The sequence below is a fragment of the Nestor notabilis genome, unplaced genomic scaffold (assembly GCF_000696875.1).
Source record: "Nestor notabilis isolate BGI_N333 unplaced genomic scaffold, ASM69687v1 scaffold12193, whole genome shotgun sequence".
NCBI lineage: Eukaryota > Metazoa > Chordata > Aves > Psittaciformes > Psittacidae > Nestor > Nestor notabilis.
Genome location: NW_009921536.1, coordinates 29,657 through 44,525, shown reverse-complemented (window position 1 = coordinate 44,525; position 14,869 = coordinate 29,657). Strand labels below are relative to the sequence as shown.

The 14,869-nt window shown below is 41.9% G+C and overlaps 1 protein-coding gene across 1 annotated transcript in view; it reads right to left on the bottom strand.

Moving 5' to 3' along the window:
* ST3GAL3 (ST3 beta-galactoside alpha-2,3-sialyltransferase 3) overlaps positions 1-14,869 on the bottom strand; it is an 84,476-nt gene that overhangs the window by 47,278 nt on the left and 22,329 nt on the right. The window contains exons 3-4 of the mRNA XM_010011208.1: positions 12,986-13,049; positions 4,530-4,625 (exon numbers count right to left, since the gene is read on the bottom strand). Coding sequence (XP_010009510.1) covers positions 4,530-4,625; positions 12,986-13,049 — 160 coding nt within the window. The remainder of the gene's footprint in view (positions 1-4,529; positions 4,626-12,985; positions 13,050-14,869) is intronic.

Genomic DNA, 14,869 nt, shown 5'->3' with positions numbered 1-14,869 from the left:
ATCAGCCATTCCTCCCAGTTTTGTATCATCGGCAAAGCTGTTGAAAGTACAGAAAGCTGTTGAAAGTACACTCTGTCCCCTCAACCAGGTCACTGATGAGTAAGTTGAACAAGACTGGACCTAGTACTAACCCCTGGGGAACACCTCTAGCTACAGGCCTTCAGCTAGATTTTGTGTTTATTACCTATGAGGATGTTATGGGAGAAAGTGTCAAAAGCCTTGCTGAAGTCATGGTAGACAACATCCACTGCTCTCCCCTTATCTACCCAGCCAATCATTCCATCATAGAAGGCTATCAGATTGGTCAAGCATGATTTCCCCTTGGTGAATCCATGCTGACTACTCCTGATAACCTTCTTTTCCTCCACATGCTTAAAGATGACAACCACGGATGGAGGTGAGGCTGGTCAAGCATGGCAGTTTAAGCAAACTGATCTCATGCTCCGAACTGAAACTGGTTTCATGCTCCAACCTCAGTCCAGAGCTTACACTGCTCATCTTACCTGCAGTGAGATTGTTTAGGGAACAAAACCAGCTAATAATTTTCAAGAAAACCCAAAGGAAGAATCTTCACCCAGTTTAATTCCCCAAACTGGCCCATCCAGAAGGTGAGCTGCCTGCAATGCCAATGCAAAGAAGACATTGGGCTGCATAGTTCGCTAAGGCTCAGAACCACTGCAGTCTTGCTGACTCGGGGGGCTTTCTGCTGTGGAAGTGCATCCCACTCTGAAAACACCCAAGCACACACAGCTTTACTCTTGGGCACAGAGATTTCTAAGGGAGTGCTATGTATTTAGCTGTGTCTTTGTTAAAAATACTCCTCAGGGACAAAGTTTTTTCCCTTCAAAAAACCAAACTGCTCTGGCATTAACAGCAATGATGACTTTCATAACACTGAAGTTATTCAGAACTTCTATTCAAAACTAGAAACCCAAAGCTGAGGAAACGTCATGTAACTTGGAATACAAATCTTGCTGACATCAAACAGCAGCCCCTGATGGAACAGCATGGCCTGCTTGAATTATTGCAGCCTTCTTGACTTGGGGTAGTTCAATATACTGGAAAGTGCTTATGGACTGCAAATTTTGCCATGTAGGAATGTTAATGAGGATGTGAATTTGTCTTTTTCAGCTTGGGTAAGCATTTTAGGTGGGAAACCTTTTAGTAGAAGAAAATCACTGTACCCAATCTGAAATCCTATTCAGAATTAAGGAGAATAAATTCCTTTGTATTTTTAAGTAAAAATGCTTTTTTCATCATTAGGAATAAAAAATTAAAGGGAAAACAACTTAAAAATTGGCACCACCACCATTTATACAGGAGATGAAGCCGTTTTTTGTGGTTTATAAACCCTTGCTTTATGCCTGACTTGAAGGTATCTAGACCTGACTGCCTGCAAAAACAGTGCTCCCAGCCAGCCTGATTCATTGCTTTTTCGTCTATTGCTGACAGTGCATTCACACATCACTCACTTTTGCTATAGGCATTATTTAAACTTCAAGGCTTTGCATCTCTCTGGGGTAGATGACCCTACATAATGTAAAAGCATGTGGCTCCAATGGTAACAGAGACAAATATGATGAAGTGCTATGCAAAGAAAGCTAGTTACACATATTTTCATCTGTTGTCTTGAAATTGAGAGGAAGGTTAGTGTCTGCAGTCATTTTAAATGTCAATGTATAGCTCTCTGGCAGGGTTGTCTCCACTCCCAGCTGCTGGGTTCGCTGTTTTTCTGCTTACCTTGTTAAAGCTCCCCAAACTTGGGACCCCTACTTTTTATCTAGACAGGAAGCAAAACAAATCATTTCCCTAGGTAAAATGAACTCAGGTCTCCAGTAAAGGGCCAGAGTGTGAGCTGCTGACAGAGTCCTAGTGATGGAGCCCTGCTAACCAGCCAGCACTGTCAGCCCCATGGTCAGTGCCCCAGAGGCAGTGCAGGCAATGGAGCAGGAAATGTTTTGGCAGCCACAACCTATGTTCACAAAGGTGAACACTACACAGCTTGAACTCCTTCTCAGGCAGGATATGCTGGTGGTTAGAAACACAGCTAAATCTCACAAAACTTCAGCTAGGATGCCAGGCCTCTTGGTACTGCCCATGGACAGGCAGTCTTCTACATCAGAAATTTCAGAGTGTTTTTCTGTCTGTGTTTGCTGATAACATAGGAGCTTAGAGACACTAACTCCCAACCTTGGCACCGCAAAGACCCTCTCAGATATAAAAGTATCATAATCAGGTAAATCCCTATTTCATTCTAAACAGCTGTTTTAAGACATACACTTGTTTTTCCCCTGTCTACAATCTACTCTGAGGAGGCATTTTAGAGCACTGACGACTGACTGCTGCAAGAAGCTCCTGCCAGGTAATCAGCACGACAGTGGGGAATAACATCTGCACTGATACCCGATAATATCCACTTAAAGAAAAACAGTAACTAACTCATTCCAAACTGTTTTAGAACTGTCAAAGCTGATTGGAATTTCTTCACCACAAGATCAAAATTTCTTGCTGCAATTAGCAATCCTCACATGGTAACACGAGGCATAAAAAAACTCCATATCCTGCCGAATCACTCCTGTGGCTGCAAATGTATCACATTTTCCGCTTCAAAATTCACTTCCTAGGTCCCAAAATCTGATCCTTCAAGAGCATTTTGCAACTCATAAAATAGGATGCTGTAGCACAAGGGAATTCCCCAGCTTCCACAGGAGTTAAGAAGCAGTTGGATACATTTAAGAAGTCTGTTCTCACCTCTGCAATCCCGTGTCCAAGCACCTGGCTTCATTTAACCTTTACAGTTGACTTTTCTCTCCTTTATCCATCCCACAAACAGCACAGGTGCTTAGCTGCCCTCTTATCCCCTCAGCTTGCAAACTGACTTAGATTTACTGATGTGGAGAAAAAAGGTTGAACTTTTCATTTGGAAATTAAATAGTGGACTTTCTGATGTAAATCTTAGTGGGTGGCTTAGTCCAGATGGATTGAAACTGTTCTCTTGCTACTTTTTGAACAGTCTGAGCCCAAGAAAAGGCTGTACCTGAATTTTAGCTCAGCTCAAATAACTGGAAGTCACCAGACTATGACGGGTAGTAAGAGCTCTTTGCCAACAACTGATAGTGGGATGAACTAGGAGAAGGGCTGTAAAGGCTTCATCCTCTTCTGAATAGTCATCCCTGTGTCTGGAGCACTGCTGGGAAGCAGGGAACTGTTCACAGGAACAAAGGACTGAAAGAGATCTTCTTGGCCTTTTTGTCCAGAGTTAGAGGGTATTTATTACTCTGTGTATGTTCTATTCTTTCCTCATGTGCCCATTACTAGCACATGGGAGAGAAAGGAGACCATGCTAAATGATACCTTCACTGTGCCTTAAATTCTTTTACTAATCTCTTTCTTTCTTCCACCTTAGTGAAGAATTTGCTATTTGCCACCATGTCTCATGGTTGACTAAAGTTCAGAGAGATGATATCAGCTACATTCCCTTTAATACAAAATCAGTTATCTCACTAAGTTAAAAAAACAACCTAGACTATGTTAAACTAGCTTTTATAAACTTACACTGCGGTTTATCCCACTTTTCGTATTTACCATTGTAGTATTTTGTTACTCATGACTCAGAACCTGCTATAAAGTTCTGCTTTTTTTTTCAAGTTAGACTAATGGGTCTGTAGCTCCCTAGAGCATGTCCCCCTCCCTCCTACACACACTCTCTCTCACTCTCCATTAGTATAGCTATTACGTTTGTTAATCTCCAGTCACCCAGAACACCTCCCTGACTTGACAGATTTATGACTAAGAGTTAAGACTAGACCTGTGATTTCACATATCAGCATGTTTTTCAACCATTCTGAGATGGCAATAATACAGGTCTTCAGCAAAACCAAGAAGTCCTAACTTTCACTGTGGTCCTTTCCACTCCTATGCCACTCTACTTCTGCTCCCATATCCAACATCATCACCTCAGCATCCTCTGTGAAACAAAGTATTCACAATTTCTAGGGTTCACCTACAGGTGTTTAATCATTACTGAGTCCTCACTCATGGAGGCTTACTGCTTCTCAAGACCCTATGCTGCAGCATTTAGTTCTTCCCATCCTAACTGCAAAGCGTTGGTCTTGGGGAACGCTACACATGTATAACCAATAATACTTCCCTAAGCTACCTAGGGGATACATCTGGGAGCAGATCTAACAGTACATTTTACAGCTTCACCACCTAAGGGCATCACAAAAGCAGCAACTTTTAAAAGGAGCTATGAAGAGCAGATTCAAGTGGGATCATAGGAGAGACAGCATTCCTAAACACCTGTGGAAAACGGAATGCTTGAGGAGTGCCTTCACCATTTGATGTGCTCACCATTTATAACAAACGTTTATATGCTCTTGGGTTTTTTTTTTCCCCTCCATATATTAGTTAATGTTTCCATACAAATGGATATTGCCACTAGTGTAGGTTTAACACTTGCCTGCATAGCATGGGAACTGATAGGGAAACTGAATATATGACAAAAAACTGTGATGCCAAAGACTCACCTGACAACAACATCATAGTCATCGATTTTTAACCCCAATGACTTATTTGCAAGTACTCCACCATTTCCCACAATAATACATCGCCGGCAGCTGAGACTGTGGAAGAAACAGAGAAAAGAAGTGATTTTTGTAACATGACTTCAAACATACCAAGCTGCATATATTTAGTTTGCACCTATCTATGAGGAAACCTTTTGCAATATTAAGAATTAAGGGGAGGACAGAGAGACACTTGATCCCCAGCTCACCCCATCATGCCCAGGCATTACACGTGATAAACTGCTTTCAACACCTCACACCACGTGTGGCCTAATGAGATGAGCTGTCAGGACAAGCAGCTCCTCTTCCCCCACACCCCTGTTATGATGGGCTTGAACCAAACCCATCTGTTTACTTAAACCTTCTCATTATTCATTTAGCACTGAAATAACAATAAACCAAAAGCTTAGTAAGGAAGTCCTCTCTCCGAGCAATTTTTTGAGTGCAGGCAGATCTTGCCAGCTTATCTGGGGTGTGCTCACCTTGCTGAGTGCAAAATTGCTGCAGTCATCATGAGACTTCAAGAGACAGAAAAACACTAAATGGATAGAGAAAGGACACCCCACTCCCAGTCCTATCCAGTAGGAAACATATATAGAGACACAATGGGTGACGAAGGGGAAGGAAAATAATCTTAATTAACAAAGAAACAGGAAAGAGAAGGAAGAGAACAGTTTCTTGTGGAACCGCAAGTCATGAGAACTCTCTGCAGCAGATGTTAAAAAGTGATTTTGTTTTGAAGAGAGAGAGAGGACTTCTTTCCAGCCATCTAATCCCAAACGCAGCTGGCTCTTCTGGCAACGTGCCTCCACCTCTGGTAGTTCACTGAAGGAATACGTGTCTGCAGAGCCTTTTTCGGAAAGGGTCCAAGGCAATCAGTTGTTTGGAGCAGAGGCCTTCCTAGTCCCAGGCACAGTCAACTCATCTCTCCTAGGCTGTCATTGCTGTGATCAGTCTAAAGATCAGCGTAAAGAAAGCTCTACTTATGTGGGGTCTGTCTTTGCAGAGTGGGGCTGGAGCACACGTAAAGACTCTGCTAAACCACTGAAGGTTATCCTGCTGACAGAGCCATTAGCTGGAGATATGTGCAGAATTAAGAGCAGCAAGAAACGCTCAGGAACAGCTTCCCCAGACCAGATAAAGTTTCACTGCAGTTCCCAGCCTTTCCAGAAGAAAAAACCTCCTTAACAAGATGGACATGCTAACACAGTGTTCGTATCCCTAAGGGCTGAAGAAGTGTGGGTGTTTGTGATAATAAAATCACAATAGAGAAAGAACTTTACAGAAAATGGCACAGAAGAAAAAAGCACAACACTGTTCTAGCATCAAGGAGAAAGCAGAGACAAGTTCTGGTTCAAGCAGAATGTTGTGTCAAGAAGGAAGGAAAAGAGTCAGCCGCAAGTACACCCAATTGAGTGACAAAGATGTAAACACCTTTGTCAAAACCTTTTAGGAAAAGATTCTGCAGAAGGGGAAAAAAGACAGTTCGGTTCTGGCCAAGTGAAATTTCATATGAAACACTTGTTTGATGATTACAATAAGAAAGTTTGACCTCATAAACAATAGACTGTTCGGTGAAATACTATAATTTCTCTACCCAGTTGTCTCTAGGCCATGACTTTTCTTAATTTTACATTTTGAAGAATACTACCATGCTGAAACCCAAAGGCTGCAAGCTGTAGACACTCCCTTCTACTTTCCCACTTACTGTTAGGATGCTAGCTCTAACCAACTTTGAATACAGATGTGTTTGTTTCCGCCTCAAACCACTTAATCGCATTCTTCCCTTTTCTGCTAAATTAAAGCACCATCTACTGTTAGTAGTCCCTTCCACATCTGCATGTGATCCACTTACTGACAAACCAGTGTCTAAACATCTGCCTCTAGGTGGATAATCAGTCAGTGGGCAGACTGGTGAGCATGAGCCGCTACACACAAGATAGAAGAACCAGTTCGACCAGCCAAAGCTGTTCCAGTAGCCACTTGCTATGGCCCAGTTCCTGCATGTATTGACTAAAGACCATTCCTAATTTTCTCTTGACCACACAAACCAGAGCGAGCTCATCACATCTCTTAGGATATGGCAGCTCTCCTAGATCTTGACTCACATTTGCAGCACATCTCTGAACCATTTTCAACTTCTCCCCAGATCTCCAAAGCAGTGACTCTAGAAGACCAGCATGCAGAGCTAAGGCTGCTCAAAGCACAGTTCCTTTTACATAGAAATTTTATGTACATCATTCCAGTGCTCTTTTTATAGTCACTGGTTTGCAGAATATAATCCTCATCTTGTAAGCATGATCTGCACTGTCACCTCTGAGATGCCTGACTTTTGACTTTGCTCCAAAGGACTGTTCAGAGAACAGCCCTACAAAACAGTTTAGTCTGACCTGGCCCTCCTATCCCTTACTTCCCCAGTCTCTGGCTCTGGCAAATTTTCCTAGTGTAATTTTACATTTCCTCCAGATTGGTTTTAACCACTGCGAACACCTGCCAGCATGATTACACTAGAAGTGTCACTAAGGGATTAATTCTCAACCCTGACAGCAGCTTCTTAAAGCTTTATGACATATCCTGCTCTTAAAAAGGATATGCCTGCAACGGTGTTGTGCAGAATCAGAATATAACGAACGAAAAAAATAACTAATATCTATCTTTAAAAGGTTACCTTTACCAATCAAGCTTCTAGTTCATCTAAAAGCTCATCCTTTACATTACAGGATTTCATTTCCACAAACCCCAAGATAACTCGCATCAATTATGCTGCCATCCTGGCTCTGTCTCAGATCTAACTTTTCCAGGATTTTTCCTGCAAAACTTATAGCCACCTCTTTGTCATCTCCCATATTTCTCCAGAAATGGCACAACATTTGCTATTGTATCCAACATTGCAAGAAAAGTTAAAAAACAAACAGTAATAACAAAAAAAATTATTTAACTCCTTAAATAACTCCTCAGCGCTTAGTAATTTAAAAAAGACATGGAATTGTCATTTAACATCCTCACAGTTACTAATAAAGATACATAAAGTATTTAATTGTTGCTATAAAATGGGACATCTCTCTGTGTTTACTGAAAAAAACGATACTTAACTGAATAGTTCTGCCTTTACTCAGTGTAACTGATAGGTTAATCACCTTTGCCCACCTACATCTCTGAATCACGCACAGAATCATAGAATGGTCTGTTTTGGAAGGGATTTTAAAGATCATCTAGTTCCAATCCCCTGCCATGGGCAGGAACACCTCTCACTAGACCAGGTTGCTCAAAGCCCCATCCAGCCTGGCCTTGAACACTGCCAGGGATGGGGCATCCACAACTTCTCTGGGCAACTTGTTCTAGTGTCTCAGTCTTATACCCTCATAGTGTTGATGTATTTGAACATGTCCTCCTTTTTAAGTCTGCAGATAAAATTTTTCATTAGTATCTTTTTGACACTGAGGTCTAATCTTTGATCTTCTAGCAGCTTTTTCCTAAATTTCTTTCAAAAGTACTCTGCCCACTCTCATCACAAAGCTGTCAGTTTCTGCTGCATACTCAGAAGGTAGCACTCATGCACAGATTGCTTTCTTCAGGTGTGTGATTAAGAGTGAGTCTTGGACTTTGCCTGGCTTCTGCACATCAGGTGTGTACATCAAGTCTGGGCAGCCGGGACTGTTTTGATCAAGACTGGCAGAAAGGTGAGATGGTCTGGTCTCACCAGCTCTGGCAATCACGCTGCGGGTCAGTGAGGAGATTGCAGGGCCACCCTGGTGGCACTGTGAAAGGGAAGCATTCGGCAGGGACATCAGGCACCCAACCTCACATCCTGGCCAGAAGTTTGGAGGCTTGGCACCAGTGTAGCTGAGCTCCTTCCCAGCCAGCACTGGCTGATGGTGCCTGAGCATGGGAAACCTGCAAAGTCACTGCTGGCTCCAGGCAAGTTTCTGGCTGAAGAAACACGCTGTGCAAGCAGCATCAGTTACAGCTCAATTGTTTCACCACAAAGAAGTGTGCAAACACCTTTTTGTTTGTTTATGTAGTATGCCAAAGCTGTATTTCTTTTCCAGAAGAATTCAAGGACTGAACACACTGGACACAGCCCAGGTTCCAGTTTGCTACCAGGGTGGTATGAAGGAGGGTCATGGACTCCTACAGCAGACAGACTTTCCCTAAAGCCCTACACTGGAAGTCGTAACCAGATGTACAGCCTCTCAACACAGATGCTCAGAGGCTGAGTTCAACTACACCAAAACCAGGATTCACACAGTTCTTGAACAATATAGCACTGTAAATACATGTATGCATTATAGCAACTGCTACTTCCTCTCTCTCTCTTATCAAAGCACTTCAGGGATTTGTCAGGGGAGGAAAACCACAAAGTCTTTCTTTACACACCTTTGGAACTAAAGGCTTTGAGGAAAGACAGAATAATTAAAAAATACATTTTTTGGTAATTGGTGCTTAGGTAGGCTTGGCATATTCTGGTTTGATCTGGCTGCTGTTACTTAAACTGGTGCTATCAACCTGAGCCAGAAGGACGCACACACATCTCCTCTCCTGCTCTATTAAATTCCTTCCTCACCTGTTAGTTTACATATTGCATTAGTAAAGACTCTGTTACTTATAAGCTCAAACTCTCAGTTTTCCATCATTGCCAAGAGGCAATACAAAATGGTACATCAGGGTTTTATATTTCTGTGTTTTCATTGGAAATTTACAGATTATCACTTCAGACATTCAACCCAAAAATCACTGCAGACATTTAACTCAAAAATCCAGCCAGCAGAAAAGCCATGGAACTAGAAACCAAGCCCTGATTGATCGCAGAATGAGAAGCAGGCCACTGGAGGAACCACCAAAGCAAGCAGTGAAAATGTCAGTGATATATATGGGCTTGGAAATATCAACGGAGGGCAAAAGAACTCTTGACATGTCAAAGAAGAGGCCCACCAACATCTGTGTTAGGGAGAAAGACATGCCAGCTCTGAAGATTCAAAGAGAACACTGTTTCCACAGCAAGTCCCCTGGATTCCCAATCTTTTCCAGAAAAGCTCAGAGCTGAGTTGCAACTACCCTCACAAATACAACTGCAGCTTCAACTATCTCCTGCCCTGGAGAAGGAGCAGGTTATTATAAGCAGTTCAAGACAAAGGGGCCATAGTAAGGAGTCACAAAGAAAACTAAGGAAGCATGACATCACTTACACCATGCTACAGGCATGAACTATAGCATTTGTTCACATGCCATCCAGCTGCTGCTAGTTATTAACACAACACTACTCACAATGGAGGGATTAGTTGGAGTAAGTTGGCAAAGCTGTTTTGGGATGATGAAAGGTGTACGCATACCTGGCAGGATTGTGTTAGCCTCATTTCAGCACCATGTCGGTACATTGTGTCAGGGAAGTTGCATCAAGATGCCCTTCTGACACAGGGATAATCAAACAAAGAAGTTCATTTCCAGGGCTTATGAGAAGCAAGTGAAGGTAACATCTCAAGGGACAGCTTTGTGAAGGAAAACAGAAATGGAGAAGGTTGGGTGGGGACAAGACCAAAGGGTTGCTGTAGATCATCCACCATACAACTCTAATCCCCTTTTTCCTTCCTGTCCTCTCAAGCACTGCTCTGACCTCACCTCTCCTGCCTCTCCCACCCTTCTCGGGGGAAAGCTGCATTCAGTATATGGTTACATGAACACTTGTTTCAGTGGCCTCAGCAGCACTCACCCTCCCCACCCATCCCCATCTCTCTGCCTCTCGTGCTGCGGTCACATCGCTGTGCCAATGCAACTCTTCAGTGGGAGGAGAGCTCTGTAAATGAGGTCATTGGAATGACCTGGATTAAGAAAAAAACTTTTGAACTGGAGTTGTTTCAGTGACCCACTTAAAAGTTCCTCTTCAAACAATAGCAGCAGCACAAGATGGTAGTGAGCTACAGTCTGATAGCAGCAGCAAATACAGCTTCTTAGACTGGCTTTGTCACAGAGAAAATATTGGTGTAACTGTTCTGAAGAGAAGCTGAACCTGGAGCCTCTTCCCTACTGCTAGAATTAGCCCATTAGACTTCTGAGACCCTGCAAGTGGAAGGGTTCACAAGATCTCCTAAATCTGACCCCTTGTACCTCTTAAGACTTTAGCTGTGTCTCTTACCTAACTCAACAATACGGCATTTTTTCAGCCCTTAATCATAGAATAGTTTGGGTTGGAAGAGACTTTTAAGGTCGCTTAAGTCAGGCCCTCTCCAGTTGCCCCAAGGTGGTGAGCAAAGGGAAAGGTCTGAACATTCCCCTTGATCAATGAGCAGTAAGGGAGTGAGCCAAACCTCAAGGCCCTGCTCCCAGTACACTGATGCTGCCATAGACAGTAAATGCCTGGCTCCGCTTTGAGCTTGAGATGAGAAAGCAGCTAACCCTCCCTCATCAGCATGCTCTATCAGCTCTTCTGGAATGCAAAATGGCAGATACCCATTGCTGCCAGCACTGTAATTCATTGACAATCACAGCTGGGAGAATACCCAAGTCTTCAGCTATGCCCTACTCACTAAGCAGGTTTCCAAGAGCAGCTCTGTTGTAACCTTAACACCTCCTGCAGTACCCAAGCTCTCTTGTAATAGCCCCACTGTTGCAACTCCCTCCACCAACCGCTTTATGCTCTCACTTTGTGACTTACTATCCCAAGTCTTTCTTGTCCCTTTCTCCCATGTGAGCTTCAATTTTTATCTTTCCATAAGACCTGCTCAGTTGGAAGGGCTCTCGGAAGTATCTGACTGTGAGACACGTGTACTACACAAGCAACATCCACTGCTTTGCATTTATCACAAAAATTACCAAGAAAACAGTACTCCACCAAGATATGTGTGCGTTTACACAGCACTAAACCTTGTTACTGCAATGGAGGAACAAATTTCATGTCTGTTGCTTAGATAATGTTCATACTTGATATCTAGGGGACTTTGATATGTTTCATGAAGACTTAAGTGCTCCTATCTCTGCAACAAACCCATTATAAAGAATGTAAAACTGAAGTGAATAGCTCATGCTAGAGTAGCTGTGTTTCACAACCTCCTGAGAAATTACTTTTAAACCCCCCAAAACATTCCACTCCTCAAAAAGCAGGTGAGCTGTATGGGTCACAATTACATTAACCTTCCCTGCAATAATCTTCCACCTGCCCTCTGTCATTAACACTAATTTCCCATGAGCAACCTTCTGAATGAGTCTATATGTGGATTTTTCAACAGATTAAAATCTTAACTCTCCAACGAAAGCCGCAATAAACCCCAGATGGGTGAGACTCAGTTGTGCGCAAAATGTCTAAGAAGGTAATTTGTAAAATGATTTTGCCTTCTGGACATCATTTCTCAAATTAATGCAAGCTCTGAAGGCTAACCCTATCTGGCATTGCTGTGAGGCAAGGCAAACTTCAAAGCAACCTAAATTAGCACACAGACTGCAAAAAACTATTAATAAACTTTCACATGGAGAGTAACTCCCAACTCTAACTACAGCGGGTAAGCTCTACAATCAACATGAGAGATGCAGAGACCTATGGAATATGGAAAGTCTGGAAAAGCTTATTAATTTTGTCATAGAAAAATGAGCAGAGAGGGAGCTGGGGCATGAAATGAAACCAATGTGTTTAGACAGCAGGAACTGTGTTGTTAACCCGGGTTCAGGGAAGTACAACTGCTTGGAAAGAAATAGTGGCAGGACTTTGGAAACAGATCATGATCCAGTAAAAACCTTTGACAGCATCTGAAAGAAACTACCTCTAATCCAGGAAGTGGCCCTAAACCAAAACTGCAGGGCAAAGGGAAGGGATGACAGAAAAGCAAGGACAGGAAAGACCAAAGGACTATCATTGGGAAGTTGATTGTAAACATGCCAGTGAGTTTCAAAAGTGACGTCTACAATAGAACTGAAGAATCAAAGGAGTCTCTTCTAAAGATGTCAATTCAAATACCATAGGACTCAGAAGACTGCTGTTGCATCCTGGCACAGGCTTTGCTGCTTTAAGAGCAAGGTATTAGTGAAGAATATTGTTAAAACAAGCCAGTCCCTTCTTTCCCTCTAAGAGTTTCTTGTAATCCTATTGCTTTGTCAGAAAGGCTGAAAGAGAATATTGTGTTTATTGAAACCTGCTATTTATTTATTTGTAAAAGGGTCAAGAGGGTGTATTGTAACACCATATGAAACAAAAGATTAAGAAATAATCAAAAGGAAAAGGTAAATGCTTTTTCCTACTCGTGTGACTTAACAGAGGTCTCTAGAGTTTACAGATTTACTGGAAAGAAGACTCAGTTTCCAGCTCCTGGTCTACCTCCAAAGCACAGCCAAATTTATTGGCAATAATTTCTGGCAAAAATATCTAGCAAAAATTATTTAGGACATGTGGAAAATAATCACTTTTCCTCCTGCGCTAAAAGGTCTCATCTTACCTGTCAAGAGCTGGAGTTAGGCGGTAATCTTTGGTTGCTGACAGGATGGCTTTGATCAGATTATCTGGGGAGAAAGGAAGGAGACATTAGGAACAAGTTCTTACTTTTAATGGAAATGAAAACTAAAGTGATGTAAAGCATCTGAAGCTGCAACTTGAAGGAACTGAAATAAGGTCCACATTAGGAATGCACACTTCAACTTTCATATTCCTATTTTCTCTGACCTTCACACACTGCAAAGACACGTTATGTGCCGAATTCTGATGCAGTGAGCAAATACCTTGCACAAAAAGTGTGACAGGAAAAAAACACAGTACACTTTAAGGCAGTGATTTAATACACACTTCCATGAGACTGCATTTTCACAAACACTTCAGACATGAAAAAAAACCAGTATCACTGTCAATGGTTGCTTTCAGACAGTATATTTAAGCTTTTATGCCACTGAGTGGTGAACTGGATGCAGGAACAGAACCAGATTAAAACTGATGCTTTTTATCTTCCTGGGTTACTTTTAGTTTAGGTTCAGTTCCTCAGTCTGGCTGAGGATTCATGGCAGAATCCAATTAAACCATCATAACTGCTTAAAGAAACGCCCATCGAACCACAGCTACTCTGATACCCAGTGAACACTGCAGCAGCCAGATGGTATCAATTATGCAAGCACAGACACACACACAAATTAAATGTATTAAATTGTAGAAGCACAATGATAAGACATAAATAATTCTATTGACTGGAAATTTTTGAGTCTGCTTCCTTTTAGATATTGTCCTTTGTCCCTGATTTTTCCACCTCCCTCTCCCATAGAGATCCAAACTCCTTTACAACCAGGGCCAAGAAGCAGCAATGCTTTGCCTAGTCTGGATATACAAAAGCACCAATAACTTCAGAATGGCTGTACTTGGTCTGACAAAAAGTCCATCTGTCTCCAAATCCTGACTCTAATTGTGGTCTTAAGCAGATTTCTAAAAGTAGCATAAGAATAAAACAAAAAACCATAATATTTCCCTGAAATTACCTTTTACTAGTAAATTATTTTCAAATCAGGGATTTAATGTGTCAGGTATAGCTTCTATGTATCTGGCAACCCTTAGTGACTTCTGTTTCATGAGCTTGGAACCCTCCTGGATCTGTATGGGCTTTCAATCACTTTCAATTCCTGATTTTGAATATGGCTTCTCTGAGCTTCATTTATACTGCAAAAGATTGTGAACAATTAGTCCCTTTCCATTTTCCTTGGGAGACTGTTGTAAATATCTATGATATCCTTCCCTTAAATATACTGGTCAACTAGTTATAAAGTTGCTAGAAAATAACCAGTCAAAAGGAATAAATAAGTCTTGTTTCTTTACAAAAGATTAAAAATTACACAGGACTATTATGAAGACAGACATCAAGTGATTGTTTACAGTGAACTTAAATAGTTTTCCTGATAGACACTACTTACTGCAATGAGCACAGTTTGGAGAGTCCCTTTCAAACAGAGTTCTGTTCTTTTTTTTTATGTCCCTCTGCAGAAAGTACAGGACAAGGGTGTGGGATGAACACACGAGCTCAAGGCAGCCCGTGTGCCAGTCAGCTCTGAACTTAATAACAAGCTGGTGATATGCACAAGGCAGATAAATAAAGGTGGCAAACAGAAAACTCTGATGGTTACTTTGAGATTTGCAGAAGTTTTTGAAAGGGCATTATTGACAGCTCCTTCCAACCACAACGAGCTGGGAAACGTGCTTACTTTCAGATCATATTTTGGAGAAGAGTAAAGATAGAGGCAATCTGTAGGGTAAAAGCAACTTACTTTGCTAACAAAATAGTGGTTTTGTTTAATTTTCCTTCATCTGAAGAATTTCTTTTGACTCACTGGCAGCAGGTTCCCTCTCC